Below are 21,918 nucleotides of genomic sequence, written 5' to 3'. Positions count from 1 at the left end.
GCTGACTGGTCAACCAATGGACATGTGAGTGAGAGTACAGCCAGTTGACTGTGGAACCGTCAATGAGCCGAGCCGAGACCAGTAAAAGAACTGCCTGAGATCAGTCCAAACTACTGACTCACAAAATCATGAGCTTATAAAAGTTTGTTAAGCCACTAAGTTTGGCTTTGATAACTATATATTTAGGATAGAGTATGTTTTCATTTACTAACCTTTTTAGGTACAATTAAAATATGACGAGGTATTAGCTCTAAGGGAAGAGAAATGGGATTGGTTATACATAGGAAGGTAGCATTAGTTTTTACAATACCCAAAGTTTACAAAACAATAAACTCTTAGAGCAAGAAATGTTGATGTTAGTGTAACACTCCCTAAGAGCCTAAATGGGGACCAGGAGAATACAGGATTTACCTTGAATTCTGTAGGCTCGCCAACATTAGTGAGAATGTATAATTCATCATCTCTGTGTTCTACGTAGTAAAGGACCCCGTGTATTCGCTTCTGGATAAGTACTGGTGGGTCCCAAGGGCTCATGCCATCTATCAACCACACCTCTGAAGTGGTCTTGTTCATAATATTCATGGTGAGAAAACGACTGTCTTTTGTAAGATAAAGGAAAACAAAAAAGCTGCACAGAAGAAAGAGAGAGGGAGAGAGAGATACGAAAACCCAATAAATTTCAAATGCAGGCTATCCTATTAATGACAATATCTCACTGGTGTTCAGTATATATATTAATTTATAATGTAGATAGAAAATAAAAACTCCTTAGTGAATACTGCTTATAAAAACTGGCTATTATATTTCTCATTTCCTCCCCAAAGGCATTCAAAATAATTTTTCTCTAATATTTTATTATAAAAAATTTTCAAACATACAGTAAAGATGAAAGAAATGTAAGGTAAATACCGATATACCTACCACTAAGATTCAATCATGGCTAACATTTTGTTATACTGTCTTTATCGCATATCTATGTATCTATCAATCCATCTTTTTTTTAAAAATGCATTTCAGGGTAAACTACAGACATCATCTAACTCTCAATCACATTAATAGATTATAGGGCTTTTTCCTGAGAAGAGGAAATAAACTTCCTAGAGGAGATATGTAACTGTAGGGAAGAAAAGGGACACAGAGTTTCCTTTGTTTTTCTTCTCTGTGCATGTTGGATATCCTTTTTCCTATTCTCCTAGTTTTTACAACAAAACAAACAACAGGAAGAAAAACCCTCACAATCTCACTAACCTAACACATTTTTAAAATTAACTATTTTAGTTTTTCTATTTTTCCTTCTAAGGCTTAATATTATTTATACATGTCTTTAAATAGATGTAGTTATTTAAAAAATATAGATGCAATTCTGGATTCTGCATTTAGGTTTTTTTTTTTTTTTTTAAATTGGCTGCGCTGTGCAGCACATGGGATCTGTTCCCCAACCAGGTATAGAACCTGCGCCCCCTGCAGTGGAAGTGCAGAGTCTTAAGCACTGGACTGCCAAGGAAGTCCCTGCATTTCTTCTTACACATATTATCATCTTCCCCTACATTAGTTATACAGTCTGTGATCATTATTTTTAATGGCTACCTAATATTCTATTGAGTTGAATTATCATAATTCTTAAAAATGTAGATTTTAATGTTTCATTGTAATAAATATAAAACGGAATATGTCACGAAGATAGTTTCCCTCTCCCTAACTTTAAAAAAAAATAATTAATTAATCTGGTTGTGCTGGGTCTTAGTTGCAGCCAGTGGGCTCCTTAGTTGCGCCTCACTGGCTCCTTTAGTTGTGGCATGTGTGCTCCCTAGCTGCAGCAGGTGGGCTCCTCAGCTGAGGCTTGCCGCCTCCTTAGTTGTGGCATGCGAACTCCCAGCTGCGGCATGCATGTGGGACCTAGCTCCCCAACCAGGGAATGAACCTGGGCCCCCTGCATTGGGAGTGCAGAGTCTTAACCACTGTGCCACCAGGGAAGTCCCTCTTCCTAACTTTTATAATTATTTCCTTAGGATAGATTCTTAGTAACAGAAATACTGTTTTAGTGATTAAGTATTTTTATGACTCTTGATCAATACAATCAAATATTATCCCAAGAGCATTACACTAATTCATATTGACACACTGGATGCCTTTAAATATTCTACCTACATGTTTCCTTATTACAAAAGTAATTCACACTGAAAATACTGAAGAATATAAAGAAGGCTGATAACCCTGAGTTCCACTCCCCAGAGATAAGCATTTTGGTAAAATTCCTTTTGTATTGGACTACATTACCATGTTTGTCAATTTTATTTCTTTGCAATGTGTCCATTTTAAACTTGGTGATGTAGTTTAAATTATTGGTCTATAACCATCTCTTTATAAATTAAGGACATTAACTTGTCCTTTTGTTGAAAATACTTTCCCCCATTTTGTCATATGGATTTTGTTTACAATAGTTTCTGACATAAGAGTCTAATATTTTAGATAATCAAGAATATTGGTACTACCCCTTGTAATTTCTTCTACTGATTTTATGCTCTGGAAATATTTCAACCAAGCTGAGTGAAATACATATATTTTCACCTAGGGTTTTTTTTGATGGTTTTATTTTTACCAATAGATCCTTTAAATCTTTTAGGAATGTATGCTGATGTACGAAGTGATGAAAATTGTTTTCGTCCAAATATTCAATATTTACATTCTAGGGTCTGTTTTAGGGTTATCTATTCTGGTCTCTTTTATTGGTCTGTCAATTTGTATTATTTTAACTGTTGTGCTTTCACATGTTTTTTTGTTTTTTGTTTTTTAATTATTTTATTTATTTTTTTGGCTGCGTTGGGTCTTTGTTGCTACACGTGGGCTTTCTCTAGTTGCAGCGAGCGGGGGCTACTCTTAGCTGCGGTGCGCGGGCTTCTCATTGAGGTGGCTTCTCTTGTTGCGGAGCACAGGCTCTAGGTGCGCGGGCTTCAGTAGCTGTGGCACTTGGGCTCAGTAGTTGTGGCTCGTGGGCTCTAGAGCACAGGCCCAGTAGTTGTGGCACACGGGCCTAGTTGTTCCACGGCATGTGGGATCTTCCCGGACCAGGGCTCGAAACCATGTCCCCTGCTATGGCAGGCAGACTCCCAACCACTGCGCCACCAGGGAAGTCCCAGCTTTCACATGTTTTAATATATTGTTGTAAGGCAAATCCCCTGCCCTATTTTGCTCTTTATCTTCAACACTTCCTTTGCTATTTTTATCTACTTATTTATGTGTAATGATGACACAGGTAATCAAAAGATAAATTACTCAGTCAATTATCTGGCAGACACGTGGTTACAGGGAAGTGAGAACACAAGCAGCTCTGTAAGTAACAGTTTTCTTAGAAACAGAAGTAAAGTTGTGGTAACTACCAAGCAAAAACCTACAGTAGATACACAAAATACAAAGAGAAGGGAATCAAACTATAGCACTATGGAAAATCATCAATTCATTAAGGAAGACAGTAGGAAAGAACTGGGAACTATTGATCCAAAGCAGCTAGAAAACATGAAAAAGATGGCATTAGTAAGTCTTTAGCTGTTATAAATTACTCTAAATGTAAATGAATTAAATTCTCCAATCAAAAGGCATGAAGTGGCTAAACAGATAAAAAAAGAACTAACTATATGCTGCCTATAGTAAGAGATTCATTTCAATTTCATGGACATACATAGGCTCAAAATAAAGAAAAAGACATTCTACACAAGTAGAAACCAAAAGGGAGCAAGGGTAGCTATACTTATATCAGACAAAATAGACCTTAACTCAAAAGCTCTAACAAGAGATAAAGAAGGCCACACTACATAATGACAAAGGTGTCAATTCATCAAGAAGATTTATAACAAGCATAAATATATATGCACTCGACATCAGAACCCTCAAATATATTAAGCAAATATTAACAGATCTGAAAGGAAAATAGACAACATAATAATAGTAGGGGACTTTAGTAGCCCACTTTCAACAATGGATAGATCATCCAGGCAGGAAATCAGTAAGGAAACCTTGGACGTGAACTATACTTTAGAACAAATGGATCTAACAGACGTATACAGAACATTCTGTCCAACAGCAGCAAAAATAAAAAAACCATTCTTCTCAAGTGGACCTGGAACATTCTCCAGGAAAGATTATGTGTTAGGTCACAAAGTAAGTCTTAACAGGAAAAAAACTGGAAAATTCACAAATATATGGAAATTAAACAATACACTCCTAAACAACCAAAGGGTCAAAGAAGAAATCAAAAGGGAAATTAAAAAAAAAACTTGAAGTAAATGAAAATGGAAATACTACACACCAAAACCTATGGGATGTAGCAAAAGCAGTTCTAATAGAGGCATTTATAGCAATAAACACATTAAGAAAAAGGAAAAATCTCAAACAAACTTCACACCTCAAGAAACTAGAAAAAGAAGTTATAAAGTAATTTTGGCAAACCTTACTTGTGAGAGCAGAATACTGAAACCTGGTATCAAAGCAAACACAGTAAAAAAAACAGCTCAGTCTTAGAAGTTCTATGAAGACCTTTATTACATTTTCTCTACTGGTATGCTGCTTTTCCCTCTTGGTCCTTCCCTTTGGATTAGGGCTGTTAAGTACAGTTAACCCCTGAACAACATGGATTTGAACTGGTGGGGTCCACTTATACACAGATTTTTCTCAATAAATACATACCACACTACCACACCATCTGCGGTTGGCTGAATACTCTGATATGGAACAGTGGATAAAAAGGGTCAACTGTAAAGTTATAGGTGGATTTTCAACCACACGGGAGTCAGTGCCCCTAACCCCCAGTTGTTCAAGGGTCAACTGTATTCAGAATCGACAAACTAATCTGTGCTTTAGAGATCAGATGCCAAACTAGGTTTAAACATACTTAATTATGGTTAATTCTTTTTGGGGTAGAAAAAGCAAGCTAGAAGCCAAAAATCAAGAATCTTAAATGTATGTATAACTCAATCTTAGAATTTAGGATAGTAACAACATACAGCAACTAAGTACCTTATTCAAGGGTATAGCTCATAGGGTCAATTTTGAGTTTTATTCACAAGGTGGAAAATGGTTCACAATCGTAAGTCATTGATACAATGTAATAAATTACTAGCTTAAACTGTCATCTCCAAAAGATATCCTTGACAAATGACACATAAAGTAGTGGATCGTATGAATAGCTGGTTCTAGTAAATTCTCATTAAAACAATCAGCATCAGAAAAAAGCAATGACAGCATTACTGAACCCAGAATGTTAAGTTCTATGGGTTGGAATAATACAATTTCTCCAGACCTCAAGTTCTTTATATAAACTGGGTGTTGTGTAAGATTTTCTTTAAGGTCCTTGTCAGCTCTGAGATTTTATTAAGTGAAGGGTTACTTTTCTTGTTTTGGGTATCAATTTTACTGTCATAGATTTGGTGTTAAAGATCATTTTTCTCTCTTGCAAAATCTGTTCAGACATTGTCCAAATTATACTGTAAAAGGTGACAGGACCCTGGTGTTAAGAAATAATTTATCATAAATCATTTGGAAAAGTATATCTGGGTAAGAGTTAAGGGATTTTGCCAGATAAATTTATTATCATTTCCTCCCAAGCCTGGTTAAGTGGTAATATGAGGCATAAGTCCTGAAGCAAAAAGAATTAGCTTTAAGGAGGAATTACCAAAGTATTGGGGAAAGTAAAATTTAAAGACCAATGTATATCATGGTTCAAAGCAAAGCAATTTAAAATTCAGATAAGCTATATGAAATAAATAGTGAATTCTGTGTAACTGACACCATGGTTATTCTAGTTATGACTTACAAGAGATTCATAACTGCTGCATGGAAACCATATTAAATGTTTAATTAACAACTCCTCTCATGTGTCAGTACAGAGAGAATGTTAATAACTCAGCATTTGAGTCTAATGATATATTTGTGTTCACTCTGAAGTCTGAATATAACTAATTTCCAATTTTGAATCTAAACCACTTACAAAAGAATGCTTATGCTCCTCTTAGCCTTATTATATCTGATTCCAGCCAAAATCAATGTTTTAAGTCAACCAAGAGCAGCACTTCAGATAACTAGAGAAATACTCTGAAGAAAAAGACTTAATTGTATTGTTTTAGTACCTTGGGTCTTTTTCTGTGTAAAAACGTTCATTACGCCTGTTATCACCAAAAGTGGCTCGATATACATCATGACAGCGAAGGTTCCTCTGGAAGGTGTAGAATAAAACATCTTCATCTTCTTCATCCTTTACCCATTCTAAAAGAAAATAATTAAAGAATTATATATATCCACCTACTTACAGTTTAAAAAAAAAAAGGCACAGTGCATTCTAATTTTGAGTGCCAAATAGAAGAGATGTGCAAGTTTATCCCTGGAAATCTAAATCTAACATAGGTTTGACTATGTCTAACCCTGTTATTTATAAGCCAGAGATATTTCCAGAGAATAAGATACTACTACATCAATTCTAAGTTTTCAAGTAGTTATTAGTCTCAGGGTACTCAAGTTTCTCAATAAGAGATGAATATTCAATATTTAAGAAAGACTTTGGTAAAGTCACATTTGCTTTTAGGAGATGAATTATGTTTAAATCTACAACCTCTAAATCTGAGGAAATTTTGGACCATTTTCTCTCATGCCTAAATGTTTTCTGTCTGTTTTCAAGCCACAGGATACCTCAAACTACCAAATATGGTGTTTTCTAGATCTTACCAGAAGCTGTCAATGAAAGTTTTCACACAATTACATCATGACTGCCACCTGGCTGACAGTGACTGTAAGACATTATTGTATAGTATGCATTCTGATTTTAGAGAGGTTAAAATGTACAAGAGGTATGCCTTAGAATCAATTAGATACGGTATAATTTCTATTCACTGCAAAAGCATTGTTATTAAACAATGGGGAAATATATGGCAGAAAATGAAAAGGGAGGATAAAGTATAAACATATATATCACTCAGTGATAAATGATAAAATTTAAAGTTGGTTCTCCTGGTAAAAATATCATAGCTTTTATTGAATAAGTTAGTTCATTGTGTTCCAGAGTTCCTTGGTAGTGACCCTGGGCAATGTGCTATAATGGCTCAACAAGATGATGTGAAATGAAAAAATCATACCCAAGCTTAAAGTTGAATAAAATATTAAGAGACAATTTTTATGTGAAAATGTACTCTAAATAATAGCAAAGAATTACTGATATATTAACATACACTGTACAACCTGGACTCTGATTACAATACTTTTAAAAACATGAACATGAATTTGGATATTTAACTAAAGAAGGGAAGGTCTCCTGAATAAGAGGCACAGAGGAAGGTATGGAGTCCACAGGGATAAACAGATCAGGCATTCATCTTCTCATTCACTCACGTGAGCAAGTAAAAATGTTTGCAAAGTGTGGACAATTCTCTTTACTGTTGCCTTTTCAATGTAGAAGACTGTTTTGGTTGGTGGCTTACCAAAACTGGACACATTTGGGAAAGAAGCTTCCATTACAGGTTGATCACTGAGCTTCACAACTACACAGGTAGATGCTTCAGAATCTTCAGTTCTTATCTTGGCAGCTACATATTTTTCATCAGGAGCAACTCTGATACAATCAATGAAGGGTTGCTCTAATTTAAGTTCCTCCAAATTGAACAAAACTTCATAATTATCATTGTCTGCTGCATAAAGGAAAGGATAAAGGAGATAATTCCACAAAATATACTTCAAAAAATTATAAACTGTATTTCAATGTTTTAAACTAGCATTCCCCTTTTGTAAGAGGCTACATTTTGGCGTCTTCGAACACTGACAGCAGTTTGACGTGTACAGAAAATGGCATTAGTATTTAATACTACCCTACGCTATTCAATATTATTCAATGCATCAACCTATGTAATGTTACTTGATAGTTATAGTCTAATATTTGTAGACCATATACAACCCAGAAAAGTAAGAAAATGTAAGTGACCCTGAATAGTCTATATAGTGCCTCGCACAGTATCCAGGATTTGGTAGATGCTCAAAAAATGCTGGTTCCCACCTCCATTCTCTCTGCCAAAGCTTTTGAATGTAGCTGTTAATTATATCTTAGGCAAACCCAGAAATTAAAAAACTACTCATTTAAAAATAGAGAAAAAAATCAGAAATTGAAAACAGATATTTTCTATACTTTTGAAAAATCAATATCAAATTTCCAATGAAAAATGTAAAACCTGAAAAATCAGGTATTTCTTACAAGGAAAAACTGTTTTGTACCTTCTTCATCTTTGGAACGAACCAAACAGCAGCCCTCTTGATAATAAACAAAACCACCATGTTTAATCTGACAATGAAAAGAAACAAATGGTTTATTTAATTACAATTTATTCAATAATTTAAAAACAATTTAATTGTTTAGTGATCTGACTAGTCAAGATGAAGAAATGAGATCTTTTATAAGCAGACGTGTTGCAGTCTATGAATGAACATATAAAAAATACAAAATGAATCACTTTTTACAACATAGTGATTAAGATATGGTTTTCATATGTTTACAATCAATCACTGGAGGAGTTTCTAATACATAAATATAAGAGGCAACAAAGAGAAGGCATTAACGAAACCTACGTCAGTTATGACTGTACAAACCATTTTAGCTTTACTTCTGGAACGTTTGACAATTAACAGAGATCAAGTGGCATCTTTAAGATAATCCAAAATGATGCAGATACGGAAACTGTGACTTAGACTAGTCTGAAAACCCAGTCAGTTACTTTCTGAGAGTCTTTCCTTTAAAATATGCTGTCACTGCCAATTGTCCACGGTTTGATCTGATTTTACACAAAGCATCTCACCCTCTGTGAGGGTGACAGATATAGACAATTTAAGATTGAAAGACTATTACCAATATATGAATCATGCTCTTGTCTAATTCTTACATATTAAATGCAACTGATTGATATGATTTCAGGTAGCTTAAGACAATTACTACTTGCTAGTTAGTGGCACAATTTGAATCTGGAATTCCTCATTCTTAACCTATTGCTATTTCCATTCTACTACATACGTAATTTTCATTCATAAGCTGTGGTTCTGTTTTCCAATCTTATCGAAAAATTTTCAACATGCATGTTCAATCTGTTTCAACTGAATATTTATGACTGTGGTAACCACAAAACAGTCAAGCAAATGCTTGGATTTCATGGTATTATACTATTCAAAGTGAATTTTCTTTTATTAAAAAAAGTACAGATAGAGCAATCAAATACTTTTCAAGTAATAAAACATTATGAGTTAGTTTCATTTGAACTTCTCCTGGGAGTATTTAAAAACAGAATTGATTTTTTCCAAAAACCAGAATTAACATTATATGCTTAGAAATTCATCTTGGCTTTGATCTTTATAACTTATTTAAAGGACCATACTCAGCTTACTCTTTGTTCTTTAAGTTTTTCAGCATATTTTAAAGGCCAAAAGCAGTCTAATTTTGATGTGGGATTATGTTTATAAATCACAAGGTATTTTATTTGTATCCTGACTGGTAATATCATATTAAAAAAAAATATATAAGATATCCTACCTCTGCATTGATGATTTCGTATTCTTCTTGTGGCTGTGTTTCTAATTTTGTTCTCACTTTTTCAAATGCATCCATGTTTTCTGAAAGGGATTTTTCGTTTTCTTGTTTAATAGGCAAGAAATCCTGGAAAAAGTTTTATTAGTATGACCATAATATTTCGACTAGGGAGAAAACCTTTGCTTTTTAAAGGTAATTATTATTTCCTTTTCATTCAAGTACTACAATGTTAGGTGTATACCTATGAAATAATATGCATTTCACAGATCTTAAATGTTGTTTCATAAGCTCAATAAATTATTTCCTCTTTTTCATTTAAAAATGTAAACAAGGTGGATACTTGATGACTATACTATTAATTTAAATGGATAAGTCCTTAGGATGCAGTAGTACTAAGAAGCGTTGGAAAGTCTTCAGAAATACTATGAGAAAGAAGTAAAGGAAGTCCTATGAACATTTACATATTTAATAGCCAGGTGTGAGAAGTAGAAGTCTACAGAGTTTTATAAAGTACTGAAATACCTCCTAAAAAGGGGAAAACGTCAAAGGGAGAGGAAGACATTATCATTATGTTCACTATTATTTTATTCACAGCAAGAGTTATGATAAGAAGTTTTTCGTACTTATATCTTCATTAGCCATAATTTTCTTCTCGTGGAGATAAGGAATCCTCCGAATAGAACTGTTTATTAGCTCAAAAGGCAAAATAATGCTTTATAAAACAGAGCTTCTCTTTGAGGTTAAAAAAAATGATATACTCATCCTCAAAAAGGAAAAATAATGGAAAATTAACAAGTAGAGATATAGGTGAAAGCTAAATAAAGCACTCAGTGTCTTATTAGGAGTATCTAATAAGCTAACAGCTTAAGTTGATCTCTGGTGAGCATATAAATATCATATGAATTATTAAAATTTGGATAAGGCAAAACCTCAGTTGTCAAATAAAAAAAAGGGTTGAATAATTCAACATTCCACAGGTTTCTCTTGCTTAAGGAAAATAATTCTAGCCAAGATTTTATATGTCAGCTTTCTGCCAAAGATGACAACTGTAGTGATTTGTGCCAGAGAGAGCACTAAGCCTTTGGTTAGGACCTGCAACAGCTGGTAAATATTTATTGCACAAGGGTATCCATGATACTTTACCAACAGTGTAGAGAATGTAAGCTATAAATATAGTTTTATATCACAAAGAGTTTACACAGTCTAAAATTAAACACAAGAATAAAACAGAAAAATCACCAAAGGAAATTAAATGAAAAAATAATCATTCTCACAAAGTTTTTTAGACTTTTTGAGATGCTTTATGATTTGGATTAGATTCACATTATCAACAATGGCTGTTACAGTAGTCTAAATCATTCAGTCTCTACTTCAACTGAAGTCTCTACTTCAATCATAAAATTAATATGACTGAGTAATGATTTGAAATTCAAATTCTAAAGGCTCATTTTTTTTAGAATTTCTACAAAATCTAGTGTTAATCTTTAGTGAGACAAAATATCTATACCAATAACTTCCTATTATCACCCAAAGCACAAATCAGAAGATGGCTACAAATTTATCTTGAAACTATAACTTAGTGGTAGAGGCTACCTTTTCACATCCAGATATATGATTACCTATTCTCTTAATTCCTATTAGAACTTTTGAAGTAGAGTCAGGATGGCTATGAAGAGAGTATCTCTTTCTACTACCTTGCAGCTCCTAGCACACTGTAGGTGAGGAGCTGGGCTCTGCCACTTTTAAACACCCATTCTTATTGAGAGCCATGGCCAATGCCGGGCTAAGGCAACAGAGCTGGGCCCAATATCTGTCCTCCTAAACTTATTTTACACTCTTGATTAACTTTTTTCTGTGTCACAAATCCTAATAAACTGAGCTTACCTGAACCAAAATAACCCTGAAAGCAACAGGATTTTTAACTGCCTTAATAAAATGGAAGTAGAATTCGAGAGTTTTGTAAATAATTCCTCAAAAGGAATTACTTCCAGGGAAACTGAGATTTTATATAATAATCATAAAGTACTCCAAATTGGTTTTCGTTTACATTCCGTCCCCAAGAATACCCACTGGGTGTTTTAAGCTTTCATTTCAATGCCAGCTAGCATTACCATTAGGGTATGCAGCTAAACCTATCCATTTTAGCCAAGTATCTTAATGCAGGGGTTCCCAACCTCTGGGCTGCTAACTGGTACCTGTCCGTGGCCTGCTAGGAACCGGGCCATACAGCAGGAGGTGAGTGGCAGGCGAGTGAGCAAAGCTTCATCTGCTGCTCCCCATCGCTCACATTACTGCCTGAACCATCACTCGCACTACTGCCTGAACCATTCCCCCCAATGCTCGCATTACCACGTGAACCATTGCTAGCATTAGCACCTGAACCATCCTCCCAGCCCCGGTCCATGAAAAAATTGTCTTCCACAAAACTGGTCCCTGGTGCCAAAAAGACTGGGGAACACTGTCTTAATACATGAATAGTCTATTGGTTTTAAGGGAATATACTACCTAAAGGAGTTGAGGTGAGGAGAGCTTTAAATTTCAAGAAAGTTACATGTACAGTATCACTCAATTAGTGGAAAAAAGAAGCATTCCTTCCCACCTTCTGGGTCGCCAACCACAAAACCATTTTAACAGAAACTCATAAGACAAGAGAATGGAATATGTAAACTTCACATTTTATTAATTAATTTATTTTTTGGCTACACTGCGTGGCATGCAGGATCTTAGTTCCCCAACCAGGGATCAAACCTGTGCCCCCTGCAGTGGAAGCATGGAGTCTTAACCACTGGACTGCCAGGAAAGTCTCTGTAAACTTTACTATAGCAAATAATAATGAACTCTACAAACAAAAAACAGCACAACAGAAGAACAGTGGGCAGCTTTTAGTCAAGATGGTGCCATTAATTAATGGCTCATTCCAAGTCTGGGGCAGGAGGAGTAAAAAGTAGGCTTAGGTCATTTTGTGTCAGAAAGCAAGAAGTGTTCAAAGGTTCATGGAGATGTGTCAAAAGAACACAAAGGCCAGTTTAAAGGGGTTCCTACTAGCCACATTTGGAACAACTTGAGCATCAAAAACAATAATGACTGTAATTGATTATAATAAACTGAAAAAAATAAAAACAATAATTTAAAAAGAAGCAAAAAACAAAACACACACCTAACTAAAATTAAAAAAAATAATAAAAAATAAAAAACAAAAAAAGGGGGAAACTCTTCTTAACAGAATACTACCACCTAATAAATGTAGAAAGAATAATAGAAATAGAAAATCATTAGCACCCCCCAGTGAAACAAATGATTAGAGTAAAGATCATCCATGGTTATTAAACTCATTAGATGAAATGATGTCAGGTAATAAAATATTTGCACAAAGTATTACCCTAAGTCTACTTAGTAACTGCAAAGGGAATAATGGTCCATTAACAATGGAGAGAACTAGCAGTTACCACCTTAACTGAAATTATCAAGCTTAGCATCATTAACAGTGGGACAAACTGAGATTATGTGTCTCCTGAAATAATGTAATATGAAACATTTCAATTTAAGACAGAAAAAGAGAAGAGTAAACCTAAAGGAACTAGAAGAAAGGAAATAAAATTAATTTGTTTCAATTAAATTGATACAGTAATTAACGAGAAGACTAACAAAATTAAAAAGTTGGTTCTTTTAAAAAATGTACTAAGAAAGACATGTATAGCAAAACTGATTAAAAAAATGATAAAACATTATGAATGAAAAAGTTGGCATAATTACAGAAATAGTAAAGATTATTAAAGCTTACAATAACATTCTTTATGCTAATATATTTGAAAACATGATAAAATGGATAATATTCCAGAAAATAAATTACCAAAACCAACTCAAAAAAAAGAAAAGCTGTATAAGCTAATAAATATCAAAGAAATTGATAACTAAGTGTTCCCTTCTTAAAAGAGACACAAAACCCAGATACTTTCAAAGGTAGCTTTCTCTAATCCTCAAGGGAAAAATAATCTCATATGTCAACTATTTAAGGAAAAAAATGCCAACTATTTAAAACTACTCAACTTATTTTATCAGGCTAATATAACCCTGACACTAAAACTAGACAGTGACAATATTAGACAATTAAAAACCAATCTTACTGTAAAATATGGATTGAAAAAACTCTAAAATAAAATTCATAAATCAATGTATTTTTAAAAAGCACAAAATAAAAACAATAATAGTAACAATAAAATCCTATGTGATCGAGTAGGATTTACCTTAAGAATGAAAGGATGGTTCAACGTTAGAAAAATCCATCAATCACAAATAAAGGAAATAAATCTTAGGCCCATTTCAATTAATGCAGAAAAAAAACAGAAAATAATGCACTTAAAAAATGATAAAAACCTTAAATTAGGAATAGAGAGGGACTTCCTTGACTTAATAAATGATCTCTGTGTTTTTTTACACAAAACCATACTAATCATCTGTGAAACTCTTTTCAAGACTCTTAATTATATTCATTTAAAATATCTAGTTATATTTGCTGTTTATTTTCTTACTCAAAAAGTGACTGTTAAATGAAGGAAAGTGATTGTTTCCAATGCTCCCTGCTTCTAATTTCTCTCCTTGAGCCCAGTAAGATTTTTGCCCTTCTCATTCCACTGACTGCTCTTGTCAAGGTCACTGATGGCCAGAGATATTATGGGGGGCAGAGACAAGATGGCAGAGTAGAAAGATGTGAGCTCACCTCTTCTTATGAAAACACCCAAATCACAACTGCTGAACAACACTGACAAAAAAATCCTGGAACCTACCAAAAGAAAGATATCCTACACCCAAAGACAAAGAAGCCACAACGAGATGGTAGGAGGTGGGCAATTGTGATAAATCAAATACCATACCCATCGGGTAGATGACCCACAAACTGGAAAATAATCGTATCACAAAAGTTCTTCCACAGGGGCAAAAGTTCTGAGCCCCACATCAGGCTCACCAGCCAGGGCGTCCGGCAATGGGAGGAGGAGCCCCCAGAGAATCTGGCTTTGAAGGCCAGCAGGTTTTGATAGCAGGAATTCCACAGGACTAGGGGAAACAGAAACTGCACTCTTGGAGGGCACACACAAAGACTCATGTGCGCCAGGACCAAGGGAAAAAAGAAATGACCTCAAAAGAGCCTGGGCCAGACCTACTGGCTGGTATTGGAGGGTCTTCTGTGGAGGCAGGGGGTGGCTGTGGCTCACTGTGGGGACAAAGACACCAGCAGCAGTAGTTCTGGGGAGTACTCACTGGCGTGAGCCCTACTGGTGGCTGCAATTTTCTCACCAAGACCTGGCCCCACACAACAGCCTGTAGGCTCCAGTGCTGGGACATCTCAGGCCAAACAACCAACAGGGCAGAAACACATCAGCAGACAGACTGCTTAAAGTGTTCCTGAGCACACAGCTTCCTGCTAAACACACCCCTTGACATGGCCCTGCCCACCAGAGGGACAAGACCCAGCCCCACCCACCAGTGGGCAGGAACCAGTCCTTCCCACCAGGAAGGCTGGACAAGCCTCTTAGGCTCATCCACCAGCGGGCAGACAGCAGAAGCAAGAAGAACTACAATTCTGTAGCCTGTGGAACAGAAACCATAATCTCAGAAAGTTAGACAAAATGAGATGGCAGAGGAATATGTCCCAAATGAAGGAACAAGATAAAACCCCAGAAAAACATCTAAGTGAAGTGGAGATAGGCAATCTACCTGAAAAAGAATTCAGAGTAATGATAGTAAAGATGATCCAAGATCTTGGAAAAAAAATGAAGGCACAGATTGAGAAAATACAAGAAATGTTTAACAAAGACAGAGAAGAACTAAAGAACAAACAAACAGAGATGAACAATACAATAACTGAAATGAAAAATACACTTGAAGGAATCAATAGCAGAAAGTTAACTGAGGCAGAAGAACGGATAAGTGAGCTGGAAGATAGAAGGGTGGAAATCACTGCTACGGAACAGAATAAAGAAAAAAGAATGAAAAGAAATGAGGACAGTCTAAGAGACCTCTGGGACAACATTAAAGGCACCAACATTCACATTATAGGGATCCCAGAAGAACAAGACAGAGAGAAGGGACCTGAGAAAATATCTGAAGAGATAATAGCTGAAAACTTCCCTAACGTGGGAAAGGAAACAGTCACTCAAGTCCAGGAAGCAGAGAGAGTCCCAGGCAAGATAAACCAAAGGAGGAACATTCCAAGACACATAGTAATCAAATTGACGAAAATTAAAGACAAAGAAAAAATAATAAAAGCAACAAGGGAAGAGCAACAAATAACATACAAGAGAATTCTCATAAGGTTATCAGCTGATTTCTTAGCAGAAACTCTGCAAGCCAGAAGGGAGTGGCAGGATATATTTAAAGTGATGAAAGGGAAGAACCTACAACCAAGAATGCTCTAATCAGCAAGGCTCTCATTCAGATTCAGTGGAGAAATCAAAAGCTTTATAGACAAGCAAAAGCTAAGAGAATTTGGCACCACCAGACCAGCTTTGCAACAAAAGCTAAAGGAACTTCTCAAGGCGGAAAAGAAAAGGTTACAACTAGAAACAAGAAAATTAAGAATGGAAAAGCTCACTGGTAAAGGCAAACATACAGTAAAGGTAGGAAATCATCCACATACAAATATGATATCAAAACCAGCAATCATGAGAAGAGGAGAGTACAAATACAGGATATTGGAAATGGATTTGAAATTAAAAGACCAGCAACTTAAAACAATCCTGTTTACATATAGACTGCTATATCAAAACCTCATGGTAACTGCAAACTGAAAATCTACAATAGATACACACACAAAAAAGAAAAAGGAATCCAAACACAACAGTAAAGTTAGTCATCAAATCACAAGAGAACAAAAGAGGAAGGGTCAAAAAAACACCTACAAAAACAAATCCAAAACAATTAACAAAATGGCAATAAGAACATACATGTCGATAATTACTTTAAATGTAAATGGATTAAATGATCCAACAAAAGACAAAGACTGGTTAAATGGATACAAGAATAAGACCCATATATATGTTGTCTACAAGAGATCCACTTCAGATCTAGGGACACACACAGACTGAAAGTGAGGGGATGGAAAACGCTATCCCATGCAAATGGAAATAAAAGAAAGCTGGAGTAGCAATACTCATATCAGACTAAATAGACTTTAAAATAAAGAACGTTAAAAGAGACAAGGAAGGGTACTACATAATGATCAAGGGATCAATCCAAGAAGAAGATATACCAATTATAAATATACATGCACCCAACATAGGAGCACCTCAATACATAAGGCAACTGCTAACAGCTCTAAAAGAGGAAATCAACAGTAACACAATAATAGTGGGGGACTTTAACACCCCACTTTCATCAACGGACAGATGATCCAGACAGAAAATCAATAAGGAAACACAGGCCTTAAACGACACATTAGACCAGATGAACTTAATTGATATTTAGAGAGCAGTCCATCCAAAAGCAGCAGAATACACATTCTTCTCCAGTACCCATGGAACAATCTCCAGGACTGATCACACGGTGGGCCACAAAGCTAACCTTGGTAAATTTAAGAAAAGTGAAATTGTACCAAGAATCTTTTCCAACTACAGTGCTAGGAAAAGAAAACTGTAAAAAAAACTGTAAAACAAAACAAAACAAAAAACTGTAAAAAACACAAACACGTGGAGACTAAACAATATGCTACCTAACAACTGATGGATCACTGAAGAAATCAAAGAGGAAATCAAAAAATACCTAGAGACAAATAAAAACAAAAGCATGCCAATCTAAAACCTATGGGACGCAGCAAAAGCACTCTTAAGAGAGAAGTTTATAGCAATAAAATCTTACCTCAGGAAACAAGAAAATCTCAAATAAACAACCTAACCTCACACCTAAAGCAAATAGAGAAAGAAGAACAAACAAAACTCAAAGTTAGTAAAAGGAAAGAAATCATAAAGATCAGAGCAGAAATAAATGAAATAGAGACAAAGAAAACAACAGAAAAGACCAATGAAACTAAAAGCTAGTTCTATGAAAAGATAAACAAAATTGATAAACCTTTAACCAGACTCATCAAGAAAAAAAGGTAGAGGGCTCAAATCAATAAAATTAGAAAAGAAAAAGAAGTTACAATGGATACCACAGAAATACAAGGGATCATAAGAGACTACTACAAGCAACTATATGCCAATAAAATGGACAACCTAGAAGAAATGAACAAATTCTTAGAAAGGTACAATCTCCCAAGACTGAACCAGGAAGAAATGGGAAATATAAACAGACCAATCACAAGTAGTGAAATTGAAATCTGTGATTAAAAAACTCCCAACTAACAAAAGTCCAGGACAAGATGGCTTCAGAGGTGAATTCTATCAAACATTTAGAGACGAGTTAACACCTATCCTTCTGAAACTCTTCCAAAAAACTGCAGAGGAAGGAACACTCCCAAACTCATTCTATGAGGCCACCATCACCCTGATACCAAAATCAGACAAAGATACCACAAAAAAAAAGAAAATTACAGGCCAGTATCACTGATGAAGATAGATGCAAAAATCTTCAACAAAATATTTGCAAACTGAATCCAACGATATATTAAAAGGATCATACACCATGAAAAAGTGGGATTTATCCCAGGGATGCAAGGATTTTTCAATATCCACAAAACAATCAGTATGACACACTACATCAACAAATTAAAGAATAAAAACCATATGATCTCAATAGAAAAAGCTTTTGACAAAATCCAACACCCATTTATGATGATAACTCTCCAGAAAGTGGGTATAGAGAGAACATACCTCAACATAATAAAGGCCATATATGACTAAACTATAGCTAATATCAAACTCAGGGGTGAAAAGCTGAAAGCATTTCCTCTAAGATCAGGAACAAGACAAGGATGTCCACTCTTGTCACTTTTATTCAACATAGTTTTGGAAGTCCTAGGCATGGCAATCCAAGAAGAAAAAGAAATACAAGGAATCCAAATTGGAAAAGAAGAAGTAAAACTGTCACTGTTTGCAGATGACATGATGCTATCCATAGAAAATTCTGAAGAAGCTACCAGAAAACTACTAGAGCTCATCAATGAATTCAGTAAAGTTGCAGGATACAAAATTAATACCCAGAAATCTGTTGCATTTCTATGCAGTAACAACAAAAGATCAGAAAGAGAAATTAAAGAAACAATCCCATTTACTCTTGCATCAGAAAGAATAAAATACCTAGGAATAAACCTACCTAAGGAGACAAAAGACCTATAACCCCAAAACTATAGGACACTGATGAAAGAAATCGAAGATGACACAGACGGAGACATACCATGTTCTTAGACTGTAAGAATCAATACTGTCAAAATGACTATACTACCAAGGCAATCTACAGATTCAATGCAATCCCTATCAAATTACCAATGGTATTTTGCACAGAACTAGAACAAAAAATTTAAAAATTTGTATGGACACACAAAAGACCCTGAATAGCCAAAGCAATCTTGAGAAAGAAAAACAGAGCTGGAGGAATCAGGCTTCCTGGCTTCAAATTATACTGCAAAGTTACAGTAATCAAGACAGTATGGTACTGGCACAAAAACAGAAATACAGATCAATGGAACAGGATAGAAAGCCCATAGATAAACCCGCGCACCTATGGTCAATTAATCTACAACAAAGGAGGAAAGACTACACAATGGAGAAAAGACAGTCTCTTCAATAAATGGTGCTGGGAAAACTGGACAGCTACATGTAAAAGAATGAAATTAGAACACTCTCTAACACCATACACAAAAATAAACTCAAAATGGATTAAAGACCTAAATGTAACAGCAGATACTATAAAACTCTTAGAGGAAAACATAGGCAGAACACCCTTTGACATAAATCGCAGCAATATCTTTTTCAATCCGTCTCCCAGAGTAATGGAAATAAAAACAAAAATAAACAAATGGAACCTAATTAAACTCAAAAGCTTTTGCACAGCAAAGGAAACCATAAACAAAACGAAAAGACAACCCACAGAATGGGAGAAAATATTTGCAAAGATGCGATCAACAAGGGATTAATCTCCAAAACTTACAAACAGCTCATGTGGCTCAATATCAAAAAAACAAACAACCCAATCAAAAAATGGGCAGAAGACCTAAATAGACATTTCTCCAAAGACATACAGAGGGCCAAGAGGCACATGAAAAGATGCTCAACATCACTAATTATTAGAGAAATGCACATCAAAACTACAATGAGATATCACCTCACACCAGTCGGAATGGTCATCATCAAAAGTCTACAAACAATAAATGCTGGAGAGGCTGTGAAGAAAAGGGAACCCTCCTACACTGTTGGTGGGAATGTAAATTGGTACAGCCACAATGGAGAACAATATGGAGGTTCCTTAAAAAACTAAAAATAGAGCTACCATATGATCCAGCAATCCCACTACTGGGCATATATCTGAAGAAAACCATGGTTTGAAAGGATGCATACACCCCTGTTCATTGCAGTGCTGTTTACAATAGCCAAGAATGGAAGCAACCTAAATGCCCATCGACAGAGGAATGGATAAAGAAGATGTGGTACATATGTACAATGGAATATTACTCAGCCATAAAAAGGAAAGAAATTGGGTCATTTGCAGAGACGTGGATGGATCAGAGATTGTCATACAGAGTGAAGTAAGTCAGAAAGAGAAAAACAAATATCATATATTAACGCATATATGTGGAACCTAGAAAATGGTACAGATGAACCGGTTTGCAGAGCAGAAATTGAGACACAGATGTAGAGAACAAACGTATGGACACCAAGGGGGGAAAGGGGTGGGGGTGGGGGGTGGTGGTGGGATGAATTGGGAGATTGGGATTGACATGTATACACTGATTTGTATAAAACGGATGACTAATAAGAACCTGCTGTATAAAAAAATAAAATTAAAAAAAAAAAGAAGTGGTAGCTACAATGCAGTCCCACTCTGTGAACTATTATTAAAAAAAAAAAACACACACACCTATTTTGAGAGTACAATTTTTCTTTTCTTTCTGGCTTTCCTGAGTTTTCCTTCTTTCCTGATCATGTTTTGAACCTGTCAGAACCAGTGATCCCACAAATCACAGATCAGTAGTGCCAGTGAAGGAGGTATCTGTCAACCTATCTTAGAAACTACTGTAAGAACTGCTCATCTATATTGCAGAGAGTCAATGAACAAATGTTTAAACATTTTCTTTTCCTTACTTGGTTTTCCTTTTGTGTATCATTCAATTTATCATGATGAAAGATTTTAGGAATTATTTTTGTAGGCAGAGCAGAATAGGATGATGTGAAAGATAAAGAAATGTGGTGTCTGGTTTGATGCTAGTCTTTGAATATTACTAGCTGGTGCATGAGCATAATGGAATAAGTTCCTCTTGCCATGTGGCTAATGCAAAATGGAAAGTCAAGGTATCTGCCAGTAAGAACTTCAGAACTAAATGAATTCAATGAGGTTTAGGTCAGCAACATTTGATCACAAACATGTCTAGTTCCTAAATGCAGGTCCACTGTCACTGGCAGACTGGGAATTTCAGAATTACTTGAGGAACTTAAAACAAAACAAAAAAAGGGATCCCTAGGCCTCAGCCATTAGGGATTCTGATCCAGCAGATGTGGGGTGAGATCCAGGAATTTGCATTTCTAAAAAGTTCCCCAGGATTTCTGATACACAGCCTGACTGCAGGAGTTGGTACTAGAGTCCCAAACGTATAGATGACAATTTGTTGGTAAGGTAACAAGGTAGAGATATAAAATCATGAAATTTTAGCATTTGGAGGACTTTTAGAGAACACCAAGTTGAAACTCCCCCCTTTATTTCCAGTCAGAAAGAGTCCTGACTAGTTCACAGACACACCAGTGATGGCTAGATCTCTTGCTTTCTGGCATTTCTATGATATTACACAGGCTGCCCTCTCTTACTCTTTAGTTAACTTGTAAGTCTTTAAGTAAATATATTTTAATTTGTCTACAGGCACTAATTATTTTTCTACTTTGTTGTTCCCATTAGAGTGGACAAAGTTGGAACTGACTGGATGTTTACTTAAGTATGCATTCTTGCCTACAGGTCTCTTCACAGCTTCCTCAGATCCCAGAGATCGTAAAGGACAGAGACCACGGTTTTTAGATCATATCATGTCTCACAGAAGGAATGGTTGATATATGACATGTGAAAGCAGGACCACTACCAGGTGAAAGAATTACTAATAAAGCTCCTTTTCTTGGAGTCACTGAATCCGGTTAAAGCTTCCAGGTGACAGGATTCCATGAAAGAGAACTGAAAAGTTGCTTCAGGGACAAATGGAGGGAAAAAATAGTCAAACTCCTGCACAGGGTGTGAGCTAATCT

The 21,918-nt window shown here is 35.5% G+C and overlaps 1 protein-coding gene and 1 long non-coding RNA gene across 5 annotated transcripts in view; both read right to left on the bottom strand.

The window, feature by feature from the left end:
- Positions 1–21,918, bottom strand: part of LOC309612548 — a 440,985-nt gene that overhangs the window by 74,673 nt on the left and 344,394 nt on the right. The gene's annotated exons all lie outside the window — the stretch shown is intronic.
- The window catches only part of PREPL (prolyl endopeptidase like), a 43,826-nt gene that overhangs the window by 18,176 nt on the left and 3,732 nt on the right, over positions 1–21,918 (bottom strand). For 2 of the 4 annotated variants that reach the window (XM_082358142.1, XM_082358140.1), the window contains 5 exons: positions 9,548–9,670; positions 8,245–8,311; positions 7,461–7,667; positions 6,120–6,255; positions 412–628 (listed from right to left, as the gene is read on the bottom strand). In XM_082358142.1, the coding sequence (XP_082214268.1) occupies positions 412–628; positions 6,120–6,255; positions 7,461–7,667; positions 8,245–8,311; positions 9,548–9,622 (702 nt within the window). In that variant the 5' untranslated portion in view covers positions 9,623–9,670. The remainder of the gene's footprint in view (positions 1–411; positions 629–6,119; positions 6,256–7,460; positions 7,668–8,244; positions 8,312–9,547; positions 9,671–21,918) is intronic. The other 2 variants (XM_082358143.1, XM_082358141.1) reach the window with 2 other exon arrangements.

Source organism: Balaenoptera borealis (assembly GCF_965194805.1).
Source record: "Balaenoptera borealis genome assembly, chromosome: 15".
Lineage (NCBI taxonomy): Eukaryota > Metazoa > Chordata > Mammalia > Artiodactyla > Balaenopteridae > Balaenoptera > Balaenoptera borealis.
Note: the sequence above shows the minus strand (reverse complement) of the source record. Positions and strands in the feature narration are given on the sequence as shown.